Consider the following 19,344-nt stretch of genomic DNA (forward strand, 5'->3'; position numbering starts at 1 on the left):
AGTCTAACTCATCTCGCGTGAGGGTTTTTTGTCTTGGGAGAAAACAGCCCTGTGTCGTGTCGCAAGTGAGCGAGTGGGAGAGGATCCAGAGAGGGCAGAAATTCTGCCCTAATTTATCCAGGCCTTTGTGCTGTCACTGTGATAAGCATAAACTGGGAAAAAAAGGTTTCCAAAAATGGCTTGCCACGAGTAGATATTCTGTGAACTCCATTCCAGAAGCTGATATAAATGTAATTGCAGGTGAGATCATGTCCCTTAGAAAGAGGCTTTTACAAATCATCGCCATTTCCTGGGTAAGTATTGCCCTGGGAGTTTTTTCATGTTACAGTTCATGATTTTAATGCTTCGCTTCACTTGCTCTGAGATCTTTTGGGGATTTACACACTTGCTGGACTTGGATGCTGTTTGCCTCAAGCTTTTAGGAATTCCAGAGGGTCTCCTGGGGTAAGGTAATTCAGGTTTGACTGCATGGTTGCAGGGAAATATGCAGACGTTCCTCATTCCTGGAAGGATCAGTAGCGTGCAACGAAACCTTCTTAGTCTGTCCGAAACCTGGAACAACACTTTGATAGTGTTTGCTGTCTGGACGTCAGGCCTTCTGCGGAGACCAAAAGGAAGTTCTCTGTTAATTGTATTTAATTTTGCACTGGGAATTAGAAAAATAAAAATTGAAACTGAAAATTAAAATCAAATGTAGGAAATTTATTTGGGAACTTCATCTGGTGAAAAGATTTCCAATTAGCTGCTTTCTGAAAATGGTTATTAGATCTATAAATTCAGCAGCAATAACGTGGCTCAATCAATGAAAATTTTTAGTGCTCTTTATTAGTTCATTCACTTCGTAATTAGGTAATGATAAGCAAAGCAAGATAATTTTTTTTTTAAAAAAAGGGGAAATGAACAAATTCAGCTATTGATTTTATTAGTAAGTGTCAGTGGCTTCTCTGGAATCTAATCAATAGTGAGTAAAAGTGTAAAACGGTTGCTGCCAGCACTCCAAAGTGGAACCAGTACAGATCAGCTGGGCTTTCCCTGGGGATTTAGCGTCTCTGAGCACAGCTGTACTGACCGTAGTTTTACAGGGAAAGCTCTGTACGAAATGCTGTGTGTACGAATGAATGGGAATATTATTTCATACCACGGAGGATTAAACCTCTCGGTCCTGTCCAGCTTGCTTTAGAGCCAAGGAGCGATGCTGAGCTGTCGGAGCTTTGTAGCATTTCTCTGAAATTCTCTACTCTTGAATTGTAGCGGCTCATCTGATGTCATTTCGGACGTATTTAAGAACTGAGTTTCCTTCTGGTGTGCATTGATGGAGTTAGTCTGGGTGCAGTTCTGAAATGTTGGCTACTGCCGGTAAATGGTTGGTTTGTTGCGTTCTAAAAGCCTTTTCCTGAGGGTTTTAGAAGAAAATAACAATTTGTGGCAACATGAATGAATGTTCCAAAATACCGGCTACTAGGAGTAATGGTTAAACATTCCTATATTAGAGCTCGTTAACAAATTTATATGATAAAATTATTCTGCTTCCTTATGTGAAAAAGAATCTTCCAGTCACAGGCACATCAACAAGAATGGAAATTATTTTTCTTATTTAAAACAATGTCATACTTTCAAATTATGCTTCTGTTTCCCCTGCGAGCGTTGGGATCAGTCACATCACAGCCTTGCTTTGTAAAGCACACGGGAAAGGATGGAGCACCGGGGACTTCATGCAGCTCAGGCTTAAAAAACCAAAACCGTTCCTGTTTGTAAATCTCCAGGGACTTGGGTGTCGCAGGGACCCTCTGAAGAGCAGGAGAGGTTTTAAACCCCACGAACAGGAGAGCAGGAATCGGTTGCAGGGCAGGCCCCAATGCTGGTGGCTGCTCGGCCACCGCTCCTGGCCTGCCTGCGCAAATAGTGCTCGGGTGGAGCTGTAATGCCATCAGAAGTCAAATACATTTTTGCATTAATCACAAAAATGATGCTTAATACATTTTTTGCACTGTTAGGGACCAGAACTTTGCTGGACAAGTGCTGTTTTTCATTCCTTTCCCATTTCTGAAGTACCCTGCCTTACCCAGTGAAGTGCCCGAGAAGGAAAAAGAAAATTCTTCCCTCTCCGTGACTGCCTAAAGAGGCAATCGTACAGGCCTAAAAATAACCAAGGAATCCGAAACACAAGTCTTGGTGAAATTCAGGCCCTCCCTCGGTGGGAGTTTTGCCATGAATTTCAAGGAGTTCAGGCCTTCGTCTGATGTGTTGGCCAACGCCTGAAGTCGAGTTGTTCCTGGGCGGTTGTGCCAGCTGCCTCTTGTTCTGCTTCCCAGAATAACCACTTCGATAAGGTATTTACCACTTACAAATATGGAACGGGTCCCGTAGTCAGCACTTCACATTGCAGAGGAGCTGTCATTTAAAAACACACAGCAAACGCTTCCCTGAAACCGTGTGTGGGTTATTTTTGGTTGGTTGGTTAAGACTGATGATGACGCTCTAAGAAAAAGTCAAATTAAATATGCCGCTAGGGAACAACTGCAGTCTTTGAAGTAATGAATGTTTGGTGATTCTTATTTACCATCTAACTACTAACATCAGAACTGGTAGGTGCATACGATCAATTCCTTTTTAACAAATGGAATTTCTAGAAGGTAATTCAGCCTTGGAGGGGATGGGGTTGTGCTTGCCGAAGTCCCAGCCGAGCTGCATAGGTATCCCCCAGCTGAACTCGCCCCGTGGTCACGGCGCCAATTAAAGGAATATCACAGGGCCCCTGGAGGCTACAGCAGAGGAGGTTTCCCTTTTGGAATTAATTAATTTACTTTGGTACAACCTATTCAAGCCGAAATTTATGTGGATGCTTTTAACATGCTTTGCAAGATCAGGGCTTTAGCTTAGACTTTGCTGTTGAGGTTTATTCTTTTCCAAGATTATTCTTTACAGCAGTTTGCTCTCTAAATGATGGAGAGTTGCTTCTGTCCTGTTCCCTTCCCCCTCCTTCCCCCCAAATTACTGTTTTGCAGCCAAAATTGTGAGGCACTATGTGCGATGACGATGAAACCACTGCCCTTGTATGTGACAACGGCTCTGGGCTTTGCAAAGCTGGGTTTGCAGGAGATGATGCCCCAAGAGCCGTATTTCCATCCATCGTTGGACGTCCTCGCCATCAGGTCCGTCGGTACCAAAATGGAAGTGCAGTCTGGTTTGCATGGTTGTTTTGGGTTGGTTTTGGGTTTTTGTAGGTTTTTTTGAGACTTCAGACATGGCAGTGATAAAGCATCAAGTTTTCTCAGGCAAAACTCCCAGCGGCCTTTGTAGTTTAGCTTGTTAAGAACTGGAGGATTGAGCTGCACATCTTTAATGCCATGAGGTAAACTTATTGATCCTTTGGAAAAGGTGTTCTTCAGCCATAAAATGTTGGCCATAAAAGAACGTAAGTGTTTTAATGATATGAAGGTGTCTTATGGAAAAAAAACCAACCAACTTGCTGGATTAATTAGTACTTGCTGTATTAATACAAAGAAAAAAGATAGGCAGAACATTTCTAGCATGAGAAACCAAATGAATAATAGTGATAGGTTCCTCTTACTGTGCCATTAAGCAACGGTATGGCCCAATAAACTTCCAAAGAAGGTCTCTAGCGCATCACTTTATCAACTCAAACAGGACTGGAAAGCATAAATGTGGCTTTTCTTGACCTTGGAAAGGGTCTTTCTGCTTAATTAATTTCCTAACAGTTCCTTTATAAATAGAAGATGCAGATTTTTGTTCACTTTATTCATATCTGAGTCAGATTTTAATTTTCTGGGCTGTAAAAACCCTTCCTTGAAGTTCTGTGTGTTCTTTTGCTGAGCTCAGTGAGCCTGTTTTGACAGGTGTAAAATACTAAGCATTTTAAGGAACACGTTTTGAAGACCTCTGTGAATTGTTGAAGTTGAGTATCAGGGGTTGAAAACATGTCCAAACCTCTCAGATTGTTCATTGGCTTTTATGAGTGATTAGAGCTGGCATGTAGTTTTGCACACTTTAGCAGCTCAGCAGCTGTATTAATGAATCCATGGAATTAAATTGTATCCATGAGAAAAATGCTTTCATGCCAGTTGATGAATAATATTGTACCTCATATGTTGTTATATTATCTGGGGCAATCAGGATAGGCTTCCTAATGCAAACATGATCAACTTAGTAAAACCACTATTTAAGAAGTGAGTTTTCTTTTAAAAAATCTGTCTCTGTTTTATATAAATTAATGCCTTTTTTTTTTTTCTTTGCAAAATGGCCTCGGCTGGGCTCCTGCACGGGCATTAGTTGCGCCACGGGTGAGATGCCTGCCTGCCTTTTTGAGGCTGCCTTGCTCTTCCCGGCGGGCCGAGAGGGGAGTGGGTACAGAGTAGGTGGTTACCGATAAATTCACGTTTTAGTCCCTTGCACGTTTTGGGGGGACGTTCTGCAACGGCAGTAGCAGGTACAATATTAAGTTTTAACTTAAAAATGATATTCTGTCATCTCTAATGTGCTTGATATGCTGCACTAATGTTAGAATAATGTACTTCGCAGGGTGTTATGGTTGGAATGGGTCAAAAAGACAGCTATGTAGGGGATGAAGCACAAAGTAAAAGAGGAATCCTGACGCTGAAGTATCCCATTGAGCATGGAATCATCACAAACTGGGATGACATGGAAAAGGTGGGTGGTTATTTTTAATGCAATTTTGTTGAGGCATCATCTTATCCAAGACACACAATTTGCCGTTAACCGTCTTGCAAACCAAAGGGAAAATCCTTGAAGAATTTGTAACCGCAGTATAGGTAAAGGGATAGTGCAATATGCTAGTACAGGAGTTGGTCAGGTCTTGGCACCCCTAGGGTGACTGTTCTTTGAAAAAGTAAGTGCTTATTACTCATCAGATTTGGCAGTATGTTATAAAAGTATTTTATGCTTTCTATGTACTGTGTTAGGGCTTGAAGTTCATACTGAGGCAGAACGTTTGACAAAGTATCTAAAGTAAAAAAAAAAAAGGTTGCGATTCATCAGAGGTGAATTGGAGAAATATTAAAGATGCATGACTTAAGTTGGGAACAAAAACTGGAAGGTGGAAGGGTGATTTTCTCTCCTCAGTACTTGCCTACACGAACAAGATGATGGGTGATGCCTGCATCTTGTATTATGTATGACATTCTCACTGTCAATGAAAGAGGAAAAGACAGATTGGGGCTTCCTAGCCCCGTACTAATTCTTTGAGAGTGGATTTTTTTTTTCCCCTGAAGCACGTTTTTCTGTTGCCAATTCCAGTTAGCTTTTAACATCCGGATGGCGAGAAGGCGTTTTTATTCCCTCTCAAGCCCGACTTTCTTGGCATGCGGTCAGTGCAGCGAGCTCTTTGTGAAATGCCCACTCAGGGATGTCCCAGACCAGGCGCAGGCGATGAGGTGTGCTCATGGGAGAGGCTGGAGAGGCAGGAGGAGCCCGGAGGGCGCTCTCTCGCTCTGCTAAATATCTCCCACGTCCCGTGTGTCCTGGTCTCTTCAGGAAGCATCTGACTCTGTATGTGGAAATACTGTACGTTGTTTTTAAAGACAGGGTTGCAATTCAGTCCCTTGTCATCTCCAGGTGGAACAGTATGGGAAGGAAACTCCACAAGCAAATGCTTCTAGTAATGTTTTCCTGTGGGCAATGCCACTGAAAGAAAGACACGGAGCCAGTGGTGGTCTGTGCTCACACTTGCTGAGATGAGGTGTATACAACTGTAATACCCATAGCTAAAGTCAGTTACTGTGTCATATTCCTGACCCCAAACTGATAAGCATGGAGTGTTCCAGATGAAAGTCGATACAGGAGCAATGGGAGTTCCTCAGTTCATATTTGGAAGTAAATTGCCCACCTACTCCTCTAGATGGAAGCACAGTATTTGCATTTCATTACTGCACTGCTTGCTGGGAGGGCACCTTGCTCCTTTCTGCAGAGCAGAAAGTCCACCTCATACATCCCGTTCTGTTGTTGTTTCTGATAATTTTCCTGCTATCTGCATTCAGCAAGAAATCGTATTTCCCTGTAGGAAAAAATAAAATAAAATAAAATTGGAGGTCACTGTTTTATGTTCTTCCCTCAGTGATTGGTCTCTGCATCTGGAAATTGTCCTGTGTGTAACACATGCTGGTATCTGTGCGTTTTCTGGGTAGTGCTGGGTGCTAGAGCAGACTATCTAAAACCTAGTAAGGAAAAGGAATTAGAGAAGGTAAAAAAGGTGGCATGTGCTTTACTGCAGTGTAAATTCATGGCTAGATTGATTGGTTTTAGGGTGTAACATGGTGGAGGCTTCAGGCAGTGCTGTAATTCAAGTAACGGTCAGATACTACATGGGTTCTTGTAGTTTGACCTTTTCTTCCCTTTGTCACTTAAAGGGATGAAGGAATTACTTGTGCAAGCGGGTCCCTAGCCCAGACTTATCTCCTTCTGACGGACAGCTTGCAACGTAGCTGGCAAAGCTGCCCCAGCACTGAGTTGTGCTTGGACTTGTTGCTGAGCCCGGGAGCAGATGGGACAGAAAGCGGAGGCTGCTTTCAGGTGAATGAGCAATGGGCAACAAATAGAAAAAAGAAGCATGAGAGAAAGGCAGTGGTAGGGAAGAGACAAGAAAGAGCACTGCTGACTTCTGTGGTTATTGCAAATAACAAAAAAAGCATATTTTTTAATATACAGGCTTCCCTGAGTCAATCATATATCTCCGCTTCCCTTGAAGCTCTTTAACACACACACACGCACGCATGCACACACGCACACACATGTGCACACACTCTTACGGCCTGAAATGCAATTCCTAAAGTGTTGATGCTAAGGGGAATACCTTCTGCATATGCATATATACCCCCCCCCCCCCCCGAGATTTTTAAACCAGTCGCATAATTTCAATCCGAACCACAAATTTCTTTCTAATGCTTGGAAATCATACTACTAAAAGCATCACGGTGTAGAAGAAACATGAGAATTACTGGGTAGTGTGCCAAAAACGGGATAAAGGCATAACAGTGCAGTGCCCGACCATCCAGACGTTACAAAAAGAGGGGGGTCACCGAAAGATGAAGCTGAGTGCGCAGGGGCGCGAGAGAAAGCGAGAGCGAGGATGCTGCAGGACGCGCAGACGTGCGTGTGAATGGAGGAGGAGAACACGTAGGCGATGAAATGAAGCATTCTTCTTCTCCTGTGCTTCAATTCACAATATTCAAATGGGGACTGCTCTGTTTTCAGCTGGATAATAACACAGGGCATTGTACATCACTGTTAATTTGTTCACAGCAACTGAGCTGACAACATATGGGAGGGAAAGCGTCGGGATGGAGCATTTTCTGGCTCTGGTGACTACGTAAATGTTTAATAGAAGTGTTGGAATAATTCTTCCTCAGTAATTTCTCTTTGCTATTGTGCTTGCTGCTTACATTTAATTCTCATGACCTATAAAATCCAACGCTGATCTATTTTTGTTTCTTGTAGAATATCATTATCCATTAACATTATGGTTACCATTAGGTCAAGTCTAATGGGCTGTACAGTGCCTAATCGTGCCTGGTTTTAAGGGAAAAAACCTGCAAACGGCCCGAGGCTTAGGCAGGGTCCTGCTTTACAAGTCCAGGTTTGTTCCTCAGTCCTGAAATCTCCAGTACTTCGTTAATCATGTAAGCACGGAGATTTCCTTCTCTTCCCTTAGTGCTTTCCTGTCTGAAATGGCAGTCTTTTTCTTCTTATATCTGATTTATATTTTTAACTTTTACATGATTGCTCTCTGTTTCATTCAACTTCTTCCTGTATTTGTATTCTAAACCTTCAATGGAAGATGGGCCGGTCATCCCAGGCCCCAGTTCTGGGAACATCTGATAATTTTTTTTAGGGGACTGAGATGAAACTGAAATTTTTTTTTTTAGGGCTGATAATTTTCTTAACAATTCCAGCTCAGGACAGCTATTGACTTTGTAGGTGCTTTGGATTTAGGTAAGATATTTTTCCACTTAAGTTCATTTTGGAGTGTAATAGTACTTGTTTCTAGGATATTAATCAAATAAACTTACCCATAAAACTATCCTGATGTTTTGTGCTCAGAAGTAAATTTGTTGGGTCAGGCAAAGATGGAATATGATTAAAAATAGAAAAAAAAGACATAAGGGTAGGAAAGAATTGAACAAGATGATAAATATTTCATTGTGTTACTGAACAGTCTGTCTTTGAGCTGGCATCAAGGAAAAAATCCCTTCAGTTCCTCACAGCCATAGTCCTCAGACAACCAAAGCCAGCATCGTTTGATAACAGGTAGCACCTTCCAATGTGAAAAAATACAACAGTACTTTACAGACTGTGACTAAGAAATTTAGTTACTCTATAGTAAGTGAGAGTTTGATTCAGGATTTACTGGATGGCATATCTGTAGCATGAAGGACCCTTCACTTCTGTGGAAATAATTAGATTTCCAAAGAGCATCTTGACAATGATTTGCAACTGGATCAGTCTCCAAGCAGCTTGGAGAAGTCTTTCCAGGTCTAACAACTCAGTGCTTGGCTCAGCTTCTGTATCAGAGCCCTGGGGGTGGGAGCTAACCGCTGCCCCTGCTTAGAGAGGGTGAGCTATGCTCTGTTTAGGGAATCCTAGCTGGAAGGGCTCCGTTGTGTAGGTTAGATTCTGTTGTTACATACAGTAGAAACCCAATGGTTTTGATTCTAAAACAGAGTTGAATTTGGCAGATTTTGCTCTTGCATGCTTTCTGTCTATTTTAACATGCCTGTAAAAAAATAATCACTCAGACTGTATTTGAAAAGCTTTCCATGTAGTTCTGTGGGCAGAAGAAATGATCTTCAGAACACTTTTCTAAAGCGATTTTCATTTTCAGATTTGGCATCATTCTTTCTATAACGAACTCCGAGTTGCGCCGGAGGAACACCCCATCCTGCTGACCGAGGCTCCCTTGAATCCCAAGGCCAACCGTGAAAAAATGACTCAGGTAATTGTCTGAACGTTGTGCCGCAGATCATTTCTGCACAGAAGCAGCTAAAAATACCAATAGTCCTGGGTATTCAACTTCCTTCTTAATCTGGGAGATAATCCCTGAAGGGTTAGCGTGGGTTAGCGTGCTGGCTAAGCCATGGAGAGAATGCAAAAGTTTCTGCTGCTCACGCAAGTTCTCTGGATGGCCCTAAAATGTTTCGTACTTGTGTGTGGCAGTGAGATATATGGAACTGGCCTCTTAAAAGCTTGAAGTATTTTTCTTTGTTCACAAGACTCCGTGTGTGCTCACTTCTTGAAGTGGGGAAGCTGGAGGCTGAGATGGCTTCTGATGCTGAGTTTTGGTGTGTAGATAATATTAACCCAGGATTCGTGTAATTTTTTGGATGGGGTTATGAGTCATTGAGGTATTTAAATCCGAGATTTGCCAGCGCTGTAACATGGGTCATGTATCAGCTGAATCACACTTCTGTGTGAGTTTTGGGTCAATGACGCCTTTCATGTGCCACCAAGAGTGCTCAACTTGTAGTGGCCCAGCTCCTCAGCTCGTGCTGTACCAGCTCCTGCTTTCTGCCCTGAAGACTGTCATTTTATCAACACTTTTGCATCAGACAAAATGCTAGTTATCGTATCGCAATTGCATTTTTTTCTTTGGAAGACTTGACTAAAGATGTTTGAAGGCCATCACGCAGATAACTTTGCGGAGCTCCCAACTGGAGCACCTCTTCAGGAATCAGGGGAAAAGTGTTCAAAAACTGGAATGTTTGTGCTGGCTTGGGAAAATGAGTTGTCTGAAGCGTTATAACTTAAATGATGCTTTGCTAAGTGTTTCTGCCTGTGACGTACCCGGTCTGACTTAGCAGACTCAGATCGGAACCAAAAGTTTGTCTGAAACTCTGAAGTTTGTATATTTTAGAGCAGCCTTCTGGCCTAAAGTCCGTGTTATAAATTTAGCCAGTGCTGAAACCAGAACCAAGTGTGATTTAAATACAGGTGTAGGTATAAAATCACCTGGGAAAATTAGGCTCTGCACTTCCCTTTGTGCTCATTTTTGGCATGTATTTAATAGGAAGATTATGCATCAATTTAGCAACAGTGTAAATTAATTAAGTAGTGAGCTTGACAGCATGCGTTACTGGGAGATAATACAACTGGGAGATAATAAACAACAACAGACCCTAAGAAAAGCCTAGTTTATAGCAACCAGGAAGCGTGGTTCATACAGTAGGCATGTCTAGGACTGTTTCTCTGTCATTATACTGTAATGATAAATCCTGTTTTCAAGATTGTTTAAAGGCTTATTGTTTATTACTGATTGCATTAAATTCATTACATTAATTAACTATGAAATATCGGTAATTCGTGTATTCTTTAATTGGAAGCATACTCTTCATTAAAAGTAGACTTCATTGGCAAAGGTACTAGCTTATGAAATCCAAAGTTTAAGCTTAACCCCCTGATGTCAGTGGCTCTGATGGGTACGATGGTGATGGCTGAGCCCCCATCCCTGGAGGTATTTAAAAGACGGGTAGCCGCGGCACGTAGGAATGTGATTTAGTAGTGGGCTTGGCAGTGTTAGGTTTATGGTTGGACTTGATGATCTAAAGGGTCTTTTCCAACCTAAACGATTCTATGATTCTATGAAACGTGGTCACAGCAGCACCACCAGTGATGGGGTGGCACTGCCTGGGGTAGGTGGCATTGGTTTAAGAAAGGATATGTGCATAGGGTTGTCCAGAGTGTGTTAATTCACTCTGTGCCCTTAATGGTTTTCCTTAGCAGAGCTCCAGTGGAAGTCCAGCTGGAAACAAATGTTATTCCATCTGCTCGGATAGAATTGCAGTGTATCTGACACAGGAGATGGAAAGAACTGGAGCTTGTTAGAGTAGGGGAGGTGGGGGATGAGACGAGAATATGGCTAAGGTCGGCATAAAGAGAAGACATAAACTGTTGTGTTTGCTGCGGGGGCAGAACGAGATGGAATGGGTTTAAACTAGACCAAGTGAGGTTTTAGCAAGACACCAAGAAAACCCTGATAATAGTAAGTATAATGTATCACTAGATTTGTTTGCCGGACGAATCTGTGGATGCTCCAGCAGAGGAATTTCTGAGACAGAACCAAAGCTGTGTCAGGAATGGCTAATTCTTCTTTGAGATGGGAATAGACAGATTATTCCTTGTGGCTTCTTCCAGCTGTGTCTTCTAAAAATTTTTGTGTGTGTGTATGTATATATTTATATATATTTAAAAGCCTTAGATTGCTGCGTTGTTGCAGTCCTGCCATCAGGGTAAAAACGTTATCCCAAGGTGTCATCTTCAATTAATATTATCAGTAAAAATCTGACCTCATCTGAGGTTAATGGAAAGACATCCACTGACTTCAGTGATATTTTTATTTTTTAATGAAATCCTAAAGAAAACATAGCGTGCTCTTCACAGAAGAACCATGGTTCAGGAGGGGATTCAGGAGTAGTAACTAGCAGTATTCATTTAAAAAAAAAAAATAATCTGCTGTCTCTTCAGATACTCTTAAGTGTAGATCCTAAAGGCTTTCAAATTCTTCATTTCAGATTATGTTTGAGACGTTCAACGTGCCAGCCATGTACGTAGCAATTCAGGCAGTGCTGTCTCTGTATGCATCTGGAAGAACGACTGGTGAGTCCTTCTGGGAGTTGTGTTTGCCACCCATCCTCCTCTCGTGGCTCTGCGTACGCACACCCGCAGGTCCGCGGTGATCCTGAGGCACCGGCTGCGTGTTAAGAAGAAGGGATAGCCATGTGGGAACTGAATGCTTCCCACCACGCTGTGCAAGTGCCTCTTAGTTGTTTTCAACTTCATGGCAGGTGTGGGTGCAGATTTATGACTTTCTGCTTCAAAAGCTCAAGTGACTACGGCTCAGCTATATGAACAGATGAAAGATGATATGGTTCGATACTGCCCTTAATGGCACAGCACAGAGAAGAGGCTGTATCTTAACTAGTTTGTTCCAAACCCACTGTTCCTTCTTACTTTAGACCTACCTCTATTGTTAAGATCCATTCCCAGCAGAAAAAAAAAAAAAACCAACAAAACATTCAGTAGCTACATGAAAATATTTCATTTAAATGTTGAATTTCAATCACCTAATGATGTCTGCTCTTAAGTGATCATTAGAATTAGCATGGAAGTCTCTTCTTATTGCCATTTAGAGTCTGATCAAGCACTGAGACGATAAATTACTTCTTAGCAACCCTTGAGTGTTCATATACTTTGAAAAAAATTAAAATACCATCTGTCTTTGTAGCTTGATGCCACAATAAAATTTTGTATAAAAAGATCGGCAGCTTACAGGAATTGCAGTTGTCATAAATACTTGTTTTATGTTTAAAATTCAACTATTTGTATGCATGTTTGGTATCAGACATGCTTTATTCATTCTGAGTGGAAAACACGTACTTCATTTCCTATCCAAGAATATAAGTAACATGGCTGCGCACAAATAAACTCTTGTTATATTTTCCCTAATGGGGTGGTTTATTTTAATGGCAGATTCAAATTTTTAATTTTATTTTTTTTAATTTTATAGATATATTTTTTTTGTTGTTGTTTTTTGTTTTTTACAGTTTGTACATTATATCATGTCTGTAAAGTGCTAGGTGTTGTCTGAAATGAAAGCCTCTGCATCCACGTAAGGTCATTATTGGTAGCATCTGTTCAGCAAGAACCATACAATCAAATTGCTGAATGTTATGTGTCTTTTTTCCCCAAACACAGTTGCTGCTTAGTTTGTGTTAACGATTTCAGCTCATGTGAGCAGCTCTTTAGTTATAGAAATAACAGAAGCATTTGCCACGTGAGCATCTTTATTTGTTGTTGCATGTTTCAACCGAGAATATGGAATACATGGAGACCCTGTGTCAGTGGGGAATAACCAGCTTCGTTTCTTTCGCTTTCCAGGAATAGTTTTGGATTCCGGGGATGGTGTCACACACAACGTGCCTATCTATGAGGGCTATGCCTTGCCTCATGCCATCATGAGACTTGATCTGGCAGGCAGAGACCTGACTGACTATCTCATGAAAATTCTTACGGAGAGAGGCTACTCTTTTGTCACCACTGGTAACGAGCTGTGCTTTGGATGCGCTTTGCATACGTTTGCTCTGTTAGTTGTCCTATTATGCAGGGAGCGCGTACCTGGTGAGATGCATCAAAACCCCTCGCACTAGGTTGGCCTGGGAAAAACATTCATGTTGGCTAATGGGGTTTTCCTGACTTTGGCTTTCAGCATGTATGCTGAGCATCAAGGACAAGGATGCCACCTCATTAGGAAATCCTAAGTCACTGACAAATGTAACTGGTTGTTGTGTTTGATCATACCTCTTCCACAGACAAAGCAACAAAGTTAGTAACCGGTAAAGGGTGAACCTCTGGGGATTTGATCAAGGTTTTGGGACACAAACATGCAAACGTTAATCTTTACAGTATTCTGTAGTACAATACATCTTTTATTTGCCGATGAGGGAAATTTGACAATGCAAAGGGAAAGTAATGTTGAGACAACAGAGAGGTCAGAACCCAATGAACCCTTACGACTGTCATGAACTTGGGGAAACATGCATGAGAAAATCTGTGTCCTGGCTGTCATACTCCATGTTGATTAAAACCTTGTTGGCTCTGTGCAGCGGAACGGGAGATTGTGAGAGATGTCAAGGAGAAGCTTTGTTATGTGGCTTTGGATTTTGAAAATGAAATGGCAACTGCTGCTTCCTCCTCCTCTCTTGAAAAGAGCTATGAGCTTCCTGACGGACAAGTCATCACCATTGGGAATGAACGGTTCCGATGCCCAGAAACTCTCTTCCAGCCATCCTTCATAGGTGGGACAGGACTTTGCTTTCTAGGGACTTGACAGAGAATGAAAAGAAGAATTTCTTAGAAGTATAGACAACATTCAGCTGTAGGAACTGAGGTATTTAGCCTCAAATGACCTTAGAAACATGCAGCTTCTATTGACTTAATCAGTTCTTTAGAATCTATGAACACTGCTGCTACAACTGCTGCACAAAAAGATGCCTGTCAGTTTAGAAATACCTGAATTCTAAGATGGTTTCAACCTCTTACAAATGCAGTAGAGTTTCTAAGATGATGTTTTAGAGTACTGTCAGAAGATTATGCTTTTTATCTTGACTGGCTGATCTATAACTGCACAGTGCTGCTTATGTGTTTTTTTTTAATCTAGATGCTGCTTCCATTTATCATTTTATTATATTCATCTATAATTTAATCATACACAATCAAATCGTACATTATTTTCCAGCAGTTTTATCTGTAGTGTTAAAATGCCCATTCTGTCCAGTGGATGACTGACACTTTATGGGGTAATTCGTACTGCCCTCACAAATTTCCTGCTTTCCACTTAAATTCCACTCTTGAGGACAGAGCAAAATGCCTGCAAGCAGTTTGGCACAGTTTCCATTAAACTCAGCGGTGAAGCTAGTTATGTTTGTATGTTGAAAGGAAACTATTCAAGTATTAATATAGCTCCAAGTTCTGTATTTGAGCATCAGCAGGAGAAATTCTTTAGTAGGTAGAGGGATTTGGCTGCCAGAAGTGTATCAGGGGTCAGAGCTGGTGCTCCACAATGGTCAGTATCAGAAACGTAGCGATGGAAATCAGTATTTCCTAGATCACAGATCTTGTCAAAGTGTGCGTGTTAAGCTAGTTGAAGTGTCTAGTACTTAAAGTTCAAACTGTATTCCCAGGACTGTATCTGGTCTGTTCCTTTTCTTTAGCAAAAACTAGTACCATAAGGTAACTTTACTCTACTGACATGCAAATTAAACCAACACCTCAAAAGCAAGGTAGCTCACTGAAATGCCATGTGGCCTTCTATTTTGAGCTAACAGCATCATAAAAGATTATGAAAATGGCAAACTATTGCAGTAATGCCTTGCTTTAGATTTTTTCCTTAAACAATGCTATTTTTTTTTACTTGAGGAGGTAAAAAGCCCAGTATGAAATCATAATTGGGATCTTTCCTCCTCCCAAGTGTATTTTGCTTGTATAATTACTATGTTGAGATTACAAAGAAGGTGAGGAGTGTGTCCTGGCTCTCTCCTTCCTCTCCTAAGCATCACATAGCGCTTTTTTTTTTTTTTTTTTTTTTTCTGGAGTTTTCTTAAGGGAGACAGCTTGGACTAGTGAGCCTTCCTTTCGTTTTAACAGTAAGAAAAAGAAGGGGACAAAGAGAAATGACATGTTGAAACTTCTTTGCACTCAGGGATGGAATCTGCAGGTATCCACGAAGCCACTTACAACAGTATTATGAAATGCGATATCGACATCCGTAAGGATCTCTATGCTAATAACGTCCTCTCTGGAGGAACCACGATGTATCCTGGGATTGGCGATCGTATGCAGAAAGAGATTACAGCTTTGGCTCCAAGCACTATGAAGATTAAGGTAATTTTAAACACCTGCACTTACAAAAGAAGCTTTTGTTGGAAAGTTAGATCTTATAAACAAATCAAAATGTCCAGAAGAGAATGTCCAGGTCTTGCATCCCAAGTTCTGACATTAGGAGAGCCTCGGGCAGCCTGCTTAATTAATATCTTTTCATCCTACCAGCCAAAGCAGAATTAAAAGAGGGATTTGAGAAGAACTGGAATAAAAACGGTTGCTGAAGCCATTGGGAGTTGATGAGCTCATTTTGAGAAAATGTGAAACAACAGTTAAGGAAGAGTGTCCTGTGGGCTTCCCAGTGAAATAGGGCTATGAGGGAGAAAAGGGCTGCTTGAAAGACACCACAGAACAACAAGAGAGGTAGGGATGAACTAGAGAAGATGGAGCTGTAAATATGAAAGGGGGCAAGAACAACTTGAGAATATACTGGGAATATTATAGGCTTCAAGGCTTAGCTGTCAGCGAGAGTCATTAGTGAAAAGGGTGAAAGAATAAATCCAAAATCCAAGCAGCATGCAAAGTCTGCAGCTTGTTAGCTATTTGAAAGGACCCTTTTAGCTTGGACTCAAGACAAGGTATAGTGAAATAGAGAGGCCCTTTTTATCGGGCAGCAGATGGCATGCTGAACGGGCACGACCCGGAGTGGCAGGAATGGAAACAGGAGCACGCAGAAGCCGGGGCACATCCAGTGTATTTTAGCAATTCAATGGCTAAGGGGGAACTCGGCAGGAGGTCTTCTAGCTCTACATCTAGTGCTTAGCTAGGTACACGATGCCAATATATCTTAATGTTTTGGTTTTTTTTTTTTTTTTTACATAAAAGAATTTCTTTATCCTTAAAAATTAAGTGCTCAGACCATTCTGTGTAGTGTTGTCCCAGTGGTCTTTATTTACAACTAAATTAGGTTAATATTTCAAAACTCTAATTTTCTTTCATATGTGTTTGTAATTTTTTTGGTAGCTGTGTTATGGGCCATCTGCAGATATCTTATGGGCTGCCATATTTGTCTGCTCACAGTGACATTACAGCATCTCTATCGCCTTGAGGTGGAAGACAAAATATGGCAGCCTTTCTACCTCCTAGGTGCTTTACTTCATTGGAGTTACGCTTCTATGATGACAAGAGTTTCACCTAGTTATTTCATCCAAAGAGATGTTTACTCTGTTATCTGCTTGTCGCTTTATTTACAACAGATTGCACTTCTCTTCTAGATGATTGCACCACCAGAACGTAAATACTCTGTCTGGATTGGGGGTTCAATATTGGCATCTCTGTCCACTTTCCAGCAAATGTGGATCAGTAAAGATGAATATGAGGAAGCTGGCCCCTCTATTGTCCATCGCAAGTGCTTTTGAATACGTCCATCATGTACTGTCAGTGATAAGTAGTGCTGTTTCTCTACACATCACCTGCCCTCGCTCACCTCTGAGCGTGGTTTGGCTTTCTTCCACGTTTTAAAAAAAACACACTGCATGGATGTCATACGAATTAGCAAATTATTTCTAATTTTTGATGCTAAAATGAGACTAATGTTTCAGTGATGGGTGTTTTCCAAGATGAATAACGTTAGTTACACTATACATTTTTATAGACCTCCCTTCCCCCCCATTTTTAAGTGCCGTACTGCCATCCAGGAGGACGCGCAATGCTGCTGCGTGTTAGTCTCTGCTAATCAATGCTAAGTCTGAAGTATGCATGTAAGCGATTCTTTCAAACTCAAACATAATGCAGGATTTAGGTACCAGGGAAGGCTTATTTTACGCAGTGAAGTGGTACACAGGATTCTTCTAAGGGGATTTATTTTACTGAGGATACAGCGGATTTATGTGGGTGCCGATGTGCACATGGGCACCAATTCCTTCAGTAGAGCCTGTATGGATGTCTTCCTTGGTATCCTGCAACTGTTTGGCAGGAGACCTCCTTTGCCTCCCTGTGACCATCACTCCCCATCAGTAAGGAGCTTCAACAAGCTACAGCACTTCTGAACTTACACGTAACAGGTTAATTTATTGGATGTGTTATTGCTTTCTTCATCTCTCTTCCTAAGCAGTTAATTGATGTTTCATTTACTTTTGCTATATATGTGCTATGCTAAGCTAACCTAATGATTACAGAGTAAGTAACAACCTTTTGTATATGTTATTGAAATACTCTGGGTTTAATGGATGAATAAAAGTGTAATTATCCATGTAAGGCTGCTGTGGCTTGCATTCATTTCATAGAGACTAGTTTCTCTGTTAAAATAATAATTATTAATTTATATTTTAATTTTGTTATGAAAAAAGTTTCATTCCCTCTGAGTTTTCTAGCTAAGCAATTTTTAAATGAAACCAGAATTGTTTCAGAGTTTCTATTTAAAAAAGAAAAAAACATCTTCCTGGATGACAAATTTTCATAATGTTCTGTACGAAGATTAGAGTCAGCTATGAAGATTCTGCTGTTTCGGATACCAGGCGAGTGTGTTCTATATGATTCTGGATGCCGTAGACTTTGAATTGATGTCAGGCTTGATGTGCGTTTCATGATTTAAATCAAACCTGTCAAGTTCTTGCCAGTAAACACAATACCCTCTTTCCAAAGATGGGGAAAAGATATGAGTTGGATTTACAGACTTCGCATCTAGGGAATCTTTTAAAGAATCTTCTTAGTACTGCGAGTTCCAACTCAGGGTGCTCTCATTTCCGTATCCAAGTGATCTCTTAATGGTAAAAGCTGAAAGACCTGTAAGGGAAGGATTCTTCAAAGGTCTGCTGTAGCAGATTATTTTTATTATTATTATTATTATTAGCACTACCTAATAAGTAAAAGAGATTGGTCTTACCTTCATTCCCACTTTTGAACAGCAGTCAGTTCAAATTGCCGGTATCCTTGTCTTCTCAAGCAAATGTAAATCATTGCATATTTCTCAGCCCCCGAATGAATTTTATCATCTTGGTCTCAGCTTATATGATTACTTGCTGCTTAAGTTGATGATAAATCACCTTGCATATAGGAATAGCACTGTCAACTGACCTTATCGCCTGCCTAAGAAACATAACTTACATTTTAATCTTGACCTGTTGTAGGTGTGATGTTCAAGGGTATAAGCCTAGGTACTTGGATCTCTGGAACTGAGTTACAATTGCAGTCCTCTGTAGTATCAAAGCAAAATGCCATTCAGTTTGCTAATAATCTGCTTATCCTTGTTTCAATATTAAAAATGAAGGATCTTCTTTAGATTTTCAATTCGCTTTTTTTAATATATTGTTTAAGTATATACTTACAGCTTGTTAATCAGGAGACAAGAAAAGACAAAATGTTTAGAAATGTGTATTTTTTGGTAAGTGGCAAGGGAGGTACACGTTTGTAGCATTCGCATATACCTGAAAGAGTTCTTTGGGCTTTTCTTCTTCCCTCCCTTCCCCAGGTCTCCTTCTCTCGCTCTCCACAAAACAACTCTCTTCAGGCCTTGGTTGGCATCTCTAGCTCCTGGCACAGCTGGGACCAAGACGTGAGCTCTCCATGGTTAGAATATGAATCGTCATCCCGCAGCTGACTCCTTGTTCAGTGTGGAAGGGCATGATTATGCTCTGAATACCTCCCTAACAACCCACATGTGGAATCTTATTCAAAATTAACATGCTTCTTGAAAATAGAATTAATTATGTGCTAACAGCAAATACAGACAAAAATAAGTAAAACTATTGAGCTGTTTGTGTGATTTGGCAAACCTCTGCTGCTCTGAGAGGAAATTGCCTTAGCCACCATGCAAGTCCTGCTTTTCTATATGTGGTTGTATAGAACACTATAGCGGTTGCAACCGAGAGCAGGGAATACCCATAGCCAAGAAAATAGTTCCCAGTTTTCTCCAAACACTCACCTGGTGTTCCCAGCTACTCCTTGGTTACCGTTTCGCTTTAAGATTATCTTTAAACCCTTGGAGCCGTTAACGTTTATACT

At 41.0% G+C, this 19,344-nt stretch overlaps 1 protein-coding gene across 6 annotated transcripts; it reads left to right on the forward strand.

Annotated features, from left to right (window-relative positions):
- Positions 1–4: 4 nt before the first annotated feature.
- On the forward strand, positions 5–17,598 carry LOC104009401 (actin, alpha skeletal muscle B). 6 transcript variants are annotated; one of them, XM_009461384.2, is made up of 9 exons: positions 15–293; positions 3,006–3,152; positions 4,540–4,668; positions 8,855–8,965; positions 11,538–11,622; positions 12,904–13,065; positions 13,629–13,820; positions 15,224–15,405; positions 16,617–17,598. In XM_009461384.2, exons 2-9 carry the CDS (start codon positions 3,024–3,026, stop codon positions 16,758–16,760), a joined length of 1,134 nt encoding a protein of 377 aa, XP_009459659.1. In that variant the 5' UTR covers positions 15–293; positions 3,006–3,023; the 3' UTR covers positions 16,761–17,598. The 6 variants fall into 6 exon arrangements, with proteins under 6 accessions (XP_087598704.1, XP_009459659.1, XP_087598726.1 ...); XM_087742600.1 differs by lacking the exon at positions 15–293 and adding an exon at positions 300–444; XM_087742591.1 differs by lacking the exon at positions 15–293 and adding an exon at positions 305–449.
- The last annotated feature ends 1,746 nt before the right edge of the window (positions 17,599–19,344 follow it).

Source organism: Nipponia nippon, unplaced genomic scaffold (genome assembly GCF_047370975.1).
Source record: "Nipponia nippon isolate SJK-2023a ecotype South Korea unplaced genomic scaffold, ASM4737097v1 scaffold_10, whole genome shotgun sequence".
Classification (NCBI taxonomy): Eukaryota; Metazoa; Chordata; class Aves; order Pelecaniformes; family Threskiornithidae; genus Nipponia; species Nipponia nippon.

What these genes read in the sequence shown, in the direction of transcription:
- LOC104009401 (XM_009461384.2), top strand. Translation starts at nt 3,024, where the DNA reads ATGTGCGATGACGATGAAACCACTGCCCTTGTATGTGACAACGGCTCT. An exon ending in CTACTCTTTTGTCACCACTG is followed by an intron (nt 13,066 to 13,628) that starts GTAACGAGCTGT and finishes GGCTCTGTGCAG; the next exon opens with CGGAACGGGAGATTGTGAGA. An exon ending in CTTCCAGCCATCCTTCATAG is followed by an intron (nt 13,821 to 15,223) that starts GTGGGACAGGAC and finishes CTTTGCACTCAG; the next exon opens with GGATGGAATCTGCAGGTATC.